The 14,032-nt window shown below is 38.3% G+C and overlaps 1 protein-coding gene across 1 annotated transcript in view; it reads right to left on the bottom strand.

Annotated features, from left to right (window-relative positions):
• The window catches only part of LOC116334299 (transmembrane channel-like protein 3), a 34,055-nt gene extending 20,023 nt beyond the window's left edge, over positions 1-14,032 (bottom strand). The window contains exons 1-9 of the mRNA XM_039612223.1: positions 13,822-14,032; positions 11,215-11,361; positions 7,556-7,631; positions 6,660-6,741; positions 4,996-5,102; positions 1,786-1,884; positions 1,505-1,647; positions 923-1,070; positions 773-816 (exon numbers count right to left, since the gene is read on the bottom strand). Coding sequence (XP_039468157.1) covers positions 773-816; positions 923-1,070; positions 1,505-1,647; positions 1,786-1,884; positions 4,996-5,102; positions 6,660-6,741; positions 7,556-7,631; positions 11,215-11,361; positions 13,822-13,943 — 968 coding nt within the window. The 5' untranslated portion in view covers positions 13,944-14,032. The remainder of the gene's footprint in view (positions 1-772; positions 817-922; positions 1,071-1,504; positions 1,648-1,785; positions 1,885-4,995; positions 5,103-6,659; positions 6,742-7,555; positions 7,632-11,214; positions 11,362-13,821) is intronic.

Raw genomic sequence — 14,032 nt, 5'->3', positions numbered from 1 at the left:
CCCGAGCCACCTCATCATTATCTTCTGAGATAATCTAAGAGACATAATCTCTTCAGCATGCCTTGAGCCTAGCCTGAGGTACCTGCCCAGTTAGACATGCCCAAAACACCAAACCTGGCAGGCATCAATCCAGTTGCTCAATCCAGTTACCCAATTCAACTTGATAATGAGGAGTAATGGTTCTCCTGTGAACCCCTCCTGAATGGCTATATCGATGCATGCTCAATCATCCAGGTAAGGAAATCCCAAAAATTGATTCTGTTCTCTGTGAAGAGAGATGTAACAGCATACTTTTAAGTGCCATTATTTATACATCAGGGAAAGCAAACAACCTCTGGCTAAGTGGATGGAGCAACTCAGAACAGCTCAGAAATGAGGAGGGGGCCTAAGGGAACGTCTTTCACCATCTTACAATGGTGTGATTGCAGCCATTCACTAAATCAATGGTTTTTGATCAATGGTCATGAATATTTGCATATTAATGATCATTAAACTGACCTCACAGCCCATTGTTCACCAGTGGTGCTAGTTTTAGTCATTATGCAAATGTACTGTTTATAAGGTTGGGGAAAGCTGCAGTCAGCTGAGACTGAAGAAGTCACTTTGCTGAGTGACGAAACGCTTCTGCATTGAACGCTACGTCGAGATGAACAGAATCAACTTTTTGGGGTAGTAAATAAACAGTCACTCACCTATAGCTTCAATAGACTGAGCTGGAGGAAGCTGGACAAACAGAAAACATACAAAACAACACTCACAAATAAGCACTTACAGACTGGTATCCTTCTTCTTTTCTTGCTCCTCGACAATGGCTTCCTGTGCAGAAAAATATTGATAGTCACATGTGCTTAGGTCATAATTTAAATATCTTTTTCTTAAAAAAATTATTAATTGCACAGTTCATGTTACATTCTTCCCTGACCCTGATGTTGTTAACAATGGCAGCTCCTTTGCTCTCTGCAGCCTCTGGGTTTCCTATCAGGTAATCCCAGGCACAGAATATTCTCCAGCAGAAAGTGAAGCTTTCATCAGAAGCACTAGCCAGGCTCAGGCGTGAATTCTTTGCCATTCTGCAGAAATATTATTTTTCAGGGAATATTATCAGACAATATATTTTGCACATCATGTTAGCATTTTAATAATAACAGCCCTTCACCATCAGTGAAGCATTAACAGCAATAGGGAGAAGAGAACCAGTAGGAGGCAATGTGATGCCTTGTGTGATGTTATGCTGGCAAACATTGGGTCCTGACATTATGTTTTTCAAGTTGCTGATTATTGAATGTTGAGAATGATGGAAATTATGCTAAACATTACTCTGACCATGTTATTGTGAAATGTTATAGATTCTATAGGGATAAGTAAAGATTAGATTAACTTTTAACTCTTTTTTCCCAGTTTTTCCTCAAATTTCAACAAACTTGAAATCATTCTAAGGCATCACATTGCTAACCCATCAGATAATTATAGCGTCAGTATAAGTTTTAAAGAGCATAATGATTACTTTCGCAACAGAATGATGAAACTGTAGGCAAAGACAGCCATTCCAACCAGGAAGTAGGCAAGGGGTAATCGGTACCCTGCACTGCCGATCTTCCTCACCCTGCCATAGTAACCATAGAATAACACAGAGTACTGGAGGTAGCCCTGTGAAGAATCAAAGACAAAACATGTTCACAAACACACATGGCAATACACACAAAGAGAAAATAATGTTTAAATAATGTTCTAGTCTATCTGTAAGTAATGTGCTATTGATAGAACAGTAAAAAGAAAGAAGCTTGCCCCAAGAGACCAGATGGTGTCCAGGTCCTGGGCTGAAGCCAGGTGTTCCTTGGGAATAGTTTTACTTCTTGTTGTTCCAAATGGTGCTCCAGCCAGCAGCTAGTGCACACAAACAGTAGTTCAGTGCACTGTAGTTGTAATAAATAAAATGCATTTCAGTCGTTATCTACAGGCAAAAGAAGACTGATATTTTTATCTGTAAGATAGGTGACCATATCTATTTGGTGGTATGACTCTTCTGGGACTTCCCCGTCCTTCATCCAGAGCCAGAGAGCAATAGCAAGACTTGTGCGATTTGTACAAGGACATCAGTTTAGTTGACAGCTGAGCTGAGCTGATATTAAGATCACCTACTGATTTGCTGCTGGACTTTGTAACATTATGCTTGATTTTTAGTCCATGCCTCCTGGTTACGGTTTTGCTAGGTTTAGTCACAAACATGGCAGCGTTAGTGTTAGGTAAAGATCAGTGCAAGGTTACAGAAACTTTGTTGTAATTTTTAAAATAAAAAAACTTGGTGTTACTATTGGATTTTTTGATAACGCTTCCATCCCTCCATCCATCTATCTGCATAACAAGATAATTTAATAGAATATAATAACCCTTTATTGCCATTGTACATGTACAACCTAACTGTGGGTGCTCCACAACAACTGTGCAGGTATGAAACATAAATAGTAAGACAGCAGGAATAAATAGACATGAGAAATAAATACAAACCAAGAGTAAGGCACACAATAGAAGAACAGGTTGCAAAGTTCTTGAAAGTAGTGCAAGGACTTGGTCTGAGTAGACTCTGTGTGTGAGTGGTCCAAGTGATGAGGGTTAAGGTTGGGGTGTGGGTGTTAACAATACAAATGGCCTAGCAATGTCAACGCATGTCAGGGACAGGAGTGTAGACCTGCCATTTGAGATGAGCTAAAAGATCATCACCAAGAAGCTTTGTGAGTATTATTAATTTCAAATAATCACACCAACTGTTGGTGTGATTATTATAAAACAACAATCAGGACGAGCATGTTAATGATTTAAAGGTAGTTGGAACTGTCGTAACAAAGAACACAATTTGAAGCACACTACGGAGGTAGAAACATTGTTACCAACGAGGGTTTCTCCACCGTGTTTTCCCTGGGGACCAAATACTTATTTCAGTTGGCCATGCAAGTCAATTTCTAACTTTTAACCAAAATGTTTTTTTCTGGGTGTTTTTTGGTTGAGATCTCTCCCTTAAAATTAAATGTTTGTTTAATTTTTTGGAGGATGTTAATTTCTTTATGACTGAGCAAACCTACAACTTCAGCATAGGCTCAAACAAGCCTGTGTTCCACTGTGTGCAGAGCATTGAACAAATACAACTGAGGAGCACTGTAAATGTTTTTGAGAGTGTGTTATTAAAAAAAGACAATGATAATTCAGGTGGACTGACCCTACATTCAAACCTTGTTGAATAATTGGTAAATGGACTGGTTCTTTAATACTCTATCTCAAACTTGCCTCATTCACCCAAATACTTTTTTTCTGTACTCTTTCTATGCTATTGATTTCTATCTAACATTAACATGCATTCATGCTCCAATGGATGCATCAGAGAGCAAAGTGGGTTTAGTGTCTTGCCCAAGGATATTTGGCAAGCAGAGCTCAAACTACCATACAGTACAATACAGGAACGTGAAAACGAGAACCTATAATGTTTGATGGTGAATTATATTACTCACTAAGCAAGGTGAGATAAAGGTGAGACGTGCAAATGGGAACAGCAGAATGGTAATTCCAACAAACCATGAAGTGAGAAAGAAGAAAAATGGAGGCTCAAGATATGCAGCGGGAATGACATTATAAGTTATGTCTGTGAAAATTGCTTGTGTCTGCATGTCAGTGTTAGATATATATCCAGGTGCCCTATCCCACTATTACTGTCCGTGCCTTGCCTTGCAAATATTCTATAATCTGTACTAAAGGACAACTCAACAATATATTTACTGGGGTAAAAATTAAATACTAAACTCATCATTGACCATTTGTGTAGGTTTTAATTATTTAAGATATTTAACATTTAAATTTAAAGGGCAGGAGATGTGCTGAGAGATTTCTGCAAGAAAATATTATCCAAAGGGACAAACAGTACAGTACAACAAATACCTGAGGAAAACTAAGAGCTTAAATACACACAAGGTAATTAGGGAGAGGGGAGGAAGCTGGGGAAGACAAGACACAGGTGGATAAAAGATCAAATCTAGCTAAAGAGACAAGGGCAAGCAAAACTAAACACAATGCACACAACATTAGCATGTTAACAAATTAAAACAGGACGTAACTAAACACCGGACACAAGAATGCAAACTTGACATGGAGAACACAGATGGGGAGAAAACATCCAACTATGAAAACAAAATACAACCTGAAAATATCATGGAAAACCAAAAAAACAGAAATTAAGGCTAGAATATGAAAATCCAAACAAGAATAAAGAAAGGATTATGCAGAGAATATAATAATGAAGAAAAATAAAATGTTAAATTCAAAGTGCAGGGTCAAAGACCCCAGATCATCTGACAGATGACAGTCGATCCAGCCCTAACTATGTGCTTTATCTTAACTGAAATAAAACTGACATCTGTAAAGAAGAGTGGAGCAAAATTATTCAACCATGATGTGAAAGACTCATTGCCAGTTAACTCAACATTTTCACTGCACTGTACGAGAAATAGGAGTTAACATGCATTTATGAAGAGAAAACTGCTATCATAGGTATCTCTAAGAGTCATATACTGCACACTTAGCCACGTGATTCTACAGACTAGTTTCCAGGAAACTATGTGTATGATTTGAATATATGATATGAATAATTTGACTGACTGTATTATTATATTTACACAAATTGAGGGTGAAGCTTAAAATTTATTTAACAAATTTTTGTTCATGGCAAAATTTTAAATTTTGCAATCAGTCTGAATCATTTGGTGCCAATGAGTGCAATTCATCTATGATATCTCTCTGTCCAACAGGGGACGTAGCTGCTGCTAACTGATTGTATTCTGATCATATTCCTGTATAACAGCAAGGTTGTCAAGTGCCTATGTAATTTTGCAGCTGGATTACCACCTAAAGAAACTAGAAAGAAATCGTCCATCCATCCATCCATCCATCCATCCATCCATCCATCCATCCATCCATCCATCCATCCATATTTGGTATCAGAGATTTGCTGACCTCTGGTAGGACAATGAAGGCTCCAGTCATGATGGTGAGAACAATGTTGATCCCAAACAACCAGCGGAGGAAGATAAAGTAGGAGGCCACGCCTGACCCAAAGTGACCTCAGCAAGTCAGAGGAAACATCAAAATAAGACTGACTAATATGTTGCACACAGTTCACACACAAACACTGCTGTAGATGTACACCACTGACAGTAATACACTTTGATGGTGCTGTTTGATCAAAAAGCTTGGTGGTTTCTGTCAAAGCCTAATCTAACTTAATATTCATGGATACCAGTGCAATGACATAGTTTTGAACATCACTTCTCACAAGCTGATACAGTTATATCACCAAAATTGAGTGTGTCACACTGTTAACATATTGGTAATAAATTCTGATATGAAAAAATAATTGTTCCAAGATTTTTGCTTATGCTGTCAAATACTTTGGTGAAGTTCTAACAAACATTTAACAAAATGTGCACACAGAAAAGGTTTTAGTAATGCACCAGATGTCATGGCAGACTTACCTTTAACATTTCTAAACACTATTATAAACATTTGATATTCAATGTTCAAAGAATATCTGTACCAGTTTTGGAATCATGTGACTAAAAATTTGAAAAAATATAAATATAAATGTTTGCTTTGTATTATATAGACTTTGTCTGGAAAATTATAGTCACCGCAGTTACTTTTAATTAGACAACTGAGTCAGGACTCCAGGTCACAAACACAGCTCACTGAATAAACTTTTCACATTCATGATTCCTTGAAGCAAACACAATTTGCAACATTAATGACAAAAAAATAAAAATCTTCGGCATTAAAGTGGAAAGTTTATGAGAAAAATATGTCAAATTAGGCAGTTGCACTGGGCCGGCTTATTATGGTGGCCTAATGCCATCACATGACCCCTCTCTAGACAACCATCCAAGCATATAACACTTTGGATATAACAGTCACCAACAACCCTTGGATTGTTATTTATGTCGATGCCTTCATCCATACAATAAAATGACTGGGCTCATCAATGCATCCATAAGGCTTTAATTTATCATAAGAGTGCATGTGCCAAATAGCATTTGTATCTTTAGTACTGTACTGCTGTCACCAAAAATGCTGCTCTCTTTGAAGCTCCACACTATTGATTCTTTAATAATCTGTTGGATTGTGTTCTGCTGTACCACGAATTTGAATAGCTTAAACATGTAACCAGCCGTATCCTTGGATCTGTTGTGCCGTAGTTCTTGATATGCATCTAAACCAGTGTGTTATTTTCTCTCGAATAGCTCCAGTTCACAACAACATCTCTTCAAAGTCCATATGCTTATGGTAATGTGTTGATTCTGAGCTAAAATCACAAGTATTGCTAAATTGCTAAATAAATATGCTAAATCCAGTTGAAAAGTATCATTGAATAAGGTCATCTAATGTTTGAACATTACACAGCAAAGATGATGCGGAAAGCAATGAATTTCCTTGACAAAAAAAAACGCTATTTTCCAATTTATTCCTAGCAAATTTCCCATTTTCTGTCCTGTTGAACATCTTGAGTGATTTCTTCCTGCCCCAAACACACACACCCTTCTCCTTTGTTTTTTTCTTTTTAGCCAGCAGATGTAGGAAATACGTTTTCATGAAAATGCAGGGAACAAAGAAAACAGATAACTCACTTTCAATTTTCTTGATCCTGACTTCCCAAGGAATGAACAGCACCACAATGTTGTAAAGCAAACGGGAAAGTTTCTTCAGCAGCTGCAGGAGAGAATCAACCTGAGAAACACTGACAGAGGTTTAACAAAAAACTACTTCTACCATTGCTTCTGTGACGAAAAGCTCTTAGTAAAGTAAACTCTAAAACTATAACAGCAATGACATTTTTTTATTTATTGTGTGTTGTTGATGAACTGTCTAATTTTCAGCATTTAATAAAGTAGCAGACACCTGGGATCTGAAACAGCGTGGCTGTATCATTTATACAGTGCTGAAAGATAAGAAACGCAACTAAGCTGTTGATTGTTAATCAAGAGAAAGTCAGCTGGGCCATTGATTCTGATTTTCAGTTAACCATGAGCCAAACTGTAGAACTGATACCTGATCATCAGACTGCTCACTGAAAGTCAATTTATTCTAATGGGTGGGAAGGAGCCCAAACATTGAATTAACTGCGCCATAACACGGGCTATAAATTCACTTGTGCTGCTGCATGGATTTTTGCAGCACAACTGTCTTTCTCACTGTCTGACTTAATCTTTTTGCAAATACGAACAAAGAGTTATACGTGTGTGTTCAGCCCACATAGGAGAAGAGCCTTGAAAGATCAAAACTCAGCAGCCTTTATACAAGAAATCCAACACAATTTACTGTTTTGGCTGTAATCATCAGGCCACTGCAGTGCAGAGAAATAAAACTGCCCTGAAATAGCACTTTGTCCTGTTGTGGACAAGATCTATAATGCACTATAAATACATTAAGCAATCTGTCTTTCCAATCTCCAGTCCAGCAGGATTAGATTGTTACTGCAAAAGAAGAAGAAAAAAGTCAGTGGATGAAAGGCTGGTGGACGTACATCAGCTCCTGCGGTCTGGTAACCTCGGGTTCTGGTTAGTCGGCCCTCATATCTCAGAACAATCTCTCTGGCCTGCCTGGGAATCACACAGATAAAGTCCACCAAGTACATTTATTTATTTAAACAGAAAAAGATCTTTCCATTCAGTTACTTGCATTTTTACAAATGAAAATTTTGTGAATACTTACTCAGTACAAATAATCAAGTGTAATCAAGTAATTAATAATCAAGTGAGCATAACTCAAAATTAAATTAAATCTTAATTAAATGTTCTTGAAGTAGCCCCAACATACTTACATCACAAAGATTTTCAGTATATAAATATTATTTCTCTGATTCAACTAATCAAACCTGTTTTGTTATGGCACAAGGAACAACTAGGAAGCCACTGAGTACTGAAAGTGTGTGAATTGTATAATAATTCACGGACTTTCAAGACTCAAAAAAGAAACTCTGCCTTTACAATAAATACATGTTCATTTACAGGGCAGAGAGTCCAAATCTGAAGAATAACTCGTGTCTGGAAATGTGGGTAAAAATCACAAATTTGTGGTGTGAAATAAATTGTTGTTGCAGTGGAAATAATTACATTCACCCTGAGTTTAAAACTGCACACTAGCATCCCATCCCTGATGATGGTAATAAAACCTCTGCGGTAATAGCAAACTGCCCATATAAAACCTGTTATTCATGGCACACACTCAGCACATCTCAGAGCTCTCTGTCTACTCCCTCTGTCTCTCTGTGGCTCAGCTTGTTCTCTGACTAATAGTCTCCTTGGATTCAGTCAGTCTGTACTATTTGTTGATACTATCAAAACATTTCTATTTCCTTATGCAAAAAGATATAATTGGTGAAGGTAAAATTAAATGTGTCCCTTTTTATCACACTGTTTATCACACTGTGTGTGTGTGTATATATACTTAACTTGTTTCAGGCAGCTTAAAACAAGCGCACCTGTTTCCTGTCACTGGCAGTACTTTCCTCTCCACTTGTCACCACATTGTTGCCCTACTCTGTGTCAAAACCTAGCTGCTGTGTCTGCTTGAGTACTTACCTGTCTGGCCTAGTCTCTCACACACACTCAGTTGCAAGCTGTTCTAGAGGCTTTGGCATTGCAAAGCTGGCCCTGTGGAAAAACTGATATCCTGACTCGTGAAAGAATTGTAGTAAACTTTTTTGCTGGAGTCATTCCTGAAATTGTTCATTAAGCCATGTAGAACCTTTCTCAGCTGCATCTGAGTCCTCTGAAACTTTGACAGTTCTGTAGCAGATTTGCTGGTGTGCTTGGGATCATTGTCCCAAGTGCACCATTACACAATTTTGGCCTAGCTTTGCTGTTCAACGGATGCCCTCATATTTGACTCTAGAATGCTTTTGTATAATTTGCTTGCTTTAATATGCACTATATTACCAAAAGTATTCACACACACATCAAAGTGACTTCAAGTGTTCCAATCCATCTTTTTAAAATCAAGCACCTAGGCTGCCTCTACTGCTTCTGTGAAAGAATGATTCACTCTCAGGAGCTCACTGAATTCCAATATGGCACCGTGATAGGATGCCACCTGTGCAACAAGTCCACTTGTGATGTCTTTGCTGGGTATTAAAACAAAGTGGGAATGATTGGGAATGATAGCAACTCAGCCACAAAGTGGTGGGGTATATAAATCACAGAGTGGGGTCAACACATGCTGAGATGCATAGTGCACAGAGGTTGCCAACTTTCTGCAGAGTCAAACGTTACAGACATCCAAACTTCATGGCCTTCAGATTAGCTCAAGAATAGTATGCAGAGAGCCTCGTGGAATGGGTTTCCATGCCCGCTACATCCAAGCCTTAGATCACCAACTAGGAGTGCAAAGCAATGGATGCATTGGACTCCAGAGGAGTGGAGACGTGTCATGCCTCTTTTTTGGACAATTTCATGCTCTCAACCTCGTGGGAATAGCTTGGGGATGGCGCCTTCCAGTTCCAAAATGATTGCACACCAGTGCACAAAGCAAGGTCCAGAGACTGGACTCTGCTGTGAGCCAAGCCTTGTCCAACATCGGTGTCTCACCTCACTAATATGCTTCTGAAAGAATGGTCAGAGTTCACACAAACACACTCCTGAACCTTGTGGAAAGCCTTCCCAGAAGAGTTCAAGTTGTTATAGCTGTAAAGGCAACATCATTTTAAACTCTATGGATTAAGAATAGGATGTCACTCACGTTCATATGCATGTGAAGATAGATGAGTGAATGTTTTTGACAATATGGTGTAGTGCTTTTCTAGTAAGAGTAACCAAACAAAAAGTGCTATACAACAAATCAGATTTCAATTATACATCTACTGATATTGACTGATTTTATACACTTCATCTACTGCAAGTTAATGGCCAATTTAAAATTACAAATAACAATTATATTGCAAAGCTAGAGTACCCAGAGTTAAATGAAATGATTCTTATATAGCACTTTTCCACTCTCCCGGAGCACTCAAGCCGTTTTATACATGCCTCATTCACCCATTCATACAAGCGTATTCTTCAATGATTAAGTGCTTTTTATCTACCAATTACACACATTCATACTCCAATGGATGCATCAGAGAGAGCTTGGAATTAGTATCTTGCCCAAGGATATTTGGAATGGAGACTGGATCAGCCAGGGATCCAACCACCAAGCTTCCGATCAGTAGATGACCTGCTCTACCTCTAGATTGTTGGATCAGCCTGGTGACGTGCTTGGCCTCAGTCTGTTCTGTCCGCCTGTTCATCTTACCCTGGAATAATCATTGTTTCTGTGCAGACCTCTCCCTGTGTCTGGAACCAGTAAAAACTTAGAGACTGTGAGTGTGTGCCCATGGACCACCTGCAAAACCTCACCATATCACCAACAGTGCCATTTATTTTCAACTTGTAAATAAACCTGTGCGGGTCTATCCTTATCCCAGCTTATGACAGAAATCTCCATATAGAAAGGTGCATTTTAGGTTTTTATATTTTTATGCACAATTTTCCAATAATACAGTTTTATTTGTGGTGAGGTGTTTTAATTATGTTTTATTGCTTCTTTTTATTAAGAAATGGTTTGAAAAATTCCTCCACAGCTTGTCGTTGTCTGCTAGTAAATAATTTTTGCAATATAGCAGATATCAATTTCACTACAGAAGAAATAATATTTTACAATTCTTCAGCCAGGAAGGAGGCCAGAAATGTGAAGATGTCCATGTAGTGTGCAGATAGGCAGCATAAATGTTTATCTTACTTACTAAACAGTGCTAGTTATCCTATAGAAGCAGTTGGGGTGTACTTAGTTTTTTACACGCTGCTTCTGAATTTTGGCTTAATTTTTCTGAAATAAATGGTGTTGTTTGTGTGCGTATGATAACGCGAGGTGGTCATCTCTGCTTGCCATTATGTAAAAGTCATAGGACACCACTGTTGTATGTAATATCAGAAACACTTTTAAATGTAATGCAGTCCTCTTCATACCATGCATATGTATGAATACATGCATATTTGTGACAGATAAAATAATATTTCATTATTGATATGTCTGCAGTATGAGCATATATCTAGGAACATACAGCTGAAAGACCATATACACAGTACACAGAGAATAAAGCAACAGAGTACCAGTCTACACAGAGATCACAATCAAAATGATGGTTACTTTAGGACTTTGAGTTTGCGCCTCATTGGCCAGGGCCTAGTCCGAATATTGGCGATGATCTCCTTCTGGTACTGAATGTTTTGGAACATCTCCTCTGGATCATTGCTGTCCACCCTCTCATCTACTTTGTCTTCTTCATCTGAGGAGCTACAGAATAGGACACATGGGCAAAGGGAAATATGGTTCTGTGTTACTCTGTTACAAAGAATGGATCTAAATGGTTTCAGTGTGAAAAAAACATGTCTGCAGTGTCTCTACTTTGAGATAATATTTTTCATTTGATGTGTCATATTAACCTATATTTCCAGTCAGGCTCACTTTATACAACCCCAGTTCCAAAAATGTTGGGAAGCTGTGTAAAATGTGAATAAAAGCAAAATGCAATAATTTGAAACTGACAACATTTTTAAATGGAGAAAATGTAACATATAAAAGAAAGTTGTGACAGGTACACATTTACAATTGTGTAGTATTTGCTCTTTTTTTAACAACATTCCCTAAACACCTGGGAACTCATGAGACCACTTGCTGGACTTTTGGGAGAGGAATGTTGTCCCATTCTTGTTTCAAACAGAATTTTAGCTGCTGAACAAAAGTTATAGCTAAGTTGTTTAAGAAACTCCCCAGACCACTGAGAACGTGTGCTCAATCCTCAAGAAGCAGGCAGACAGAGAAAATCCCACTAATTCTGACAAACTCCACACATTAATTATCCAAGAATGGGTTGCTATCGGACAGGATGTGGCTTAAAAGTTGATTGGCAGCATGTCAGGGTGAACTGCAGATGTGGAGTAGCAAATTTGATAAAACACAATATTTGTGTCACACTCAAGGTTTCCAGCCACAACTGTACTTTTCAGCACTGATGGTGGTTTTCAAGATATGCAAGCTGCCAATTCAATAAGAACTAATGAACCCCATACAATCACAAATGGTGATTTTTGGCCCAAGGAAACCAAGAACCACCTGGTAAACACCCCCCTCTCCAGCCCACACAGAAGAGGCCCGAGCCACCCCAGACCACAATCCCCAGGGGACCGGGTCAGCAGCCATGTCAAATCATCATGAAACACCAAGTAGACTACATCACTGGTGAGGCTGCCACAACCAGCAGGGAGCAGTAGGGTGGGGCAAGCGCCCTCATCCTCAACAAACATGTCCCATAGGGGCCAGGCCTCTGGCCAGACATACTGGCCACAGACAGAGACACATACACATAATGACATAATGCACAAAGACACACAAACCCACTAATGGATGTGCAGGTGAACTGAAATTTTGATCTGAGCGATGGACAATCCCGTTTTTCAATTATGAATCATTCTTTTGCCCATGTAGGTATTTCTAAGTTCAGTTGATTGGGTTAAAATCTTGCCTCTATCATGGACTGCTGATATTTAAGAAATTGCTGATTTCATATTTTGAAATATTTCTTTTAGCCATTGCTCCCATCTCTTTTTGCTTCTGCCTGTCCTTTGTGGGAAACCGTATTCCATTTATTAAAAGCTTGATGAATATGTTTGGTTCCTTTGAGCCATACGCAGCCAAGTGTGAAGCAGCGGGAATGAGAATTAGCAGCTCTAAGTCTTGGTTGTCACTGGTATTCTTGTATTTATGTTTATGTTTTCTGCATGTTGGGATCTCTAAACTTATTTTAATGTGCTTAATGAATTAAACTGAAACTGTGAAGTAGCATGCAAGTAAATTATTCTGTTGCTTTTATGAATTTTTTCCCTAAACAAAAAAACACCCTTGTCGATGGTGAATGCAGAAGCAGTGTTGTGATTTTCCACAAAGGAGGGATTTTACATGCAGAAAACTATGTGACAAAAACAATGACCAATGTGATTATCAGATGCCGTTCTTACAGCATACAAATAATGTACCTCCAGTGGTTTTCTACCATTAAGTAGCCCATTATAACAAATGCATTTGCTATGTTGTTAATTGCTGTAGTTAATTTGTAGTTCACTGTTAATAAGAAAGCATTGAAGAAGACAGCTCTTTGATGTATCTCTAAAAAGAGTGAATCTAATTGTTCTGTGTGTAAACACTTATGATAATAAATGAGTAACATAAATTATTTTAGCTGAAATATGGAATGCAAAAGTCATAATTGAATATCTCCCCATTACAGATGAACAGCTCGATGCAACCATTTCTATACACAAACAATATTCACTGTCACCAAGCTATTATGCAAATATGCATTACAATCAATAAGTGATGTCAAATGATGGTATTTTTTCCATATATCATTCGTGCAGTACATTTCTTGATAATAAAACATCAAATAAAAACTCATCTGTATGCTCTACGTATCTCTTTGTGTTTGCTTTCCAGGAGTCAGACTCTTTAATAATATTAATTAATGAGCCAAGCAAAACAAATGTATTTGTAGAGGAATGTAACAACACAGCACACATAAAAATCTTTGCAGTTTTCCCTCTTTGATTTCATTTAAAAATGTGAAATTTTGCAACTAATTGGAAATTTGAAGCTCTGAAAGAGCAGCTATAAACAGACAGACAGACAGATGCAAGCAGCAAGGAGTTCCACAAGTGCTGATAGTAGTAAGAGTGGAGAAAGAACAGAGAGTAGACTCACCCCTCCTGGTGGTCCTGGTAGGCAGAATAAATCCTCCTGGAGGTTTTCCTGATACTCTTGTGTCTCCTGGCTGCAGACAGAGACCTGCTGCTCCCATCTAGAGACTCAGACACTGTACTCATGCTGTATCTACTCAGAGAATGTGCACGATTGTGTGTGAATAATCTGTGCTTGTGTAGGTCAGGGTGAGAGCTCTACTTGAGCACCTGTG

The sequence above is a fragment of the Oreochromis aureus genome, linkage group 1 (assembly GCF_013358895.1).
Source record: "Oreochromis aureus strain Israel breed Guangdong linkage group 1, ZZ_aureus, whole genome shotgun sequence".
In the NCBI taxonomy this organism is placed as follows: Eukaryota; Metazoa; Chordata; class Actinopteri; order Cichliformes; family Cichlidae; genus Oreochromis; species Oreochromis aureus.
Note: the sequence above shows the minus strand (reverse complement) of the source record. Positions and strands in the feature narration are given on the sequence as shown.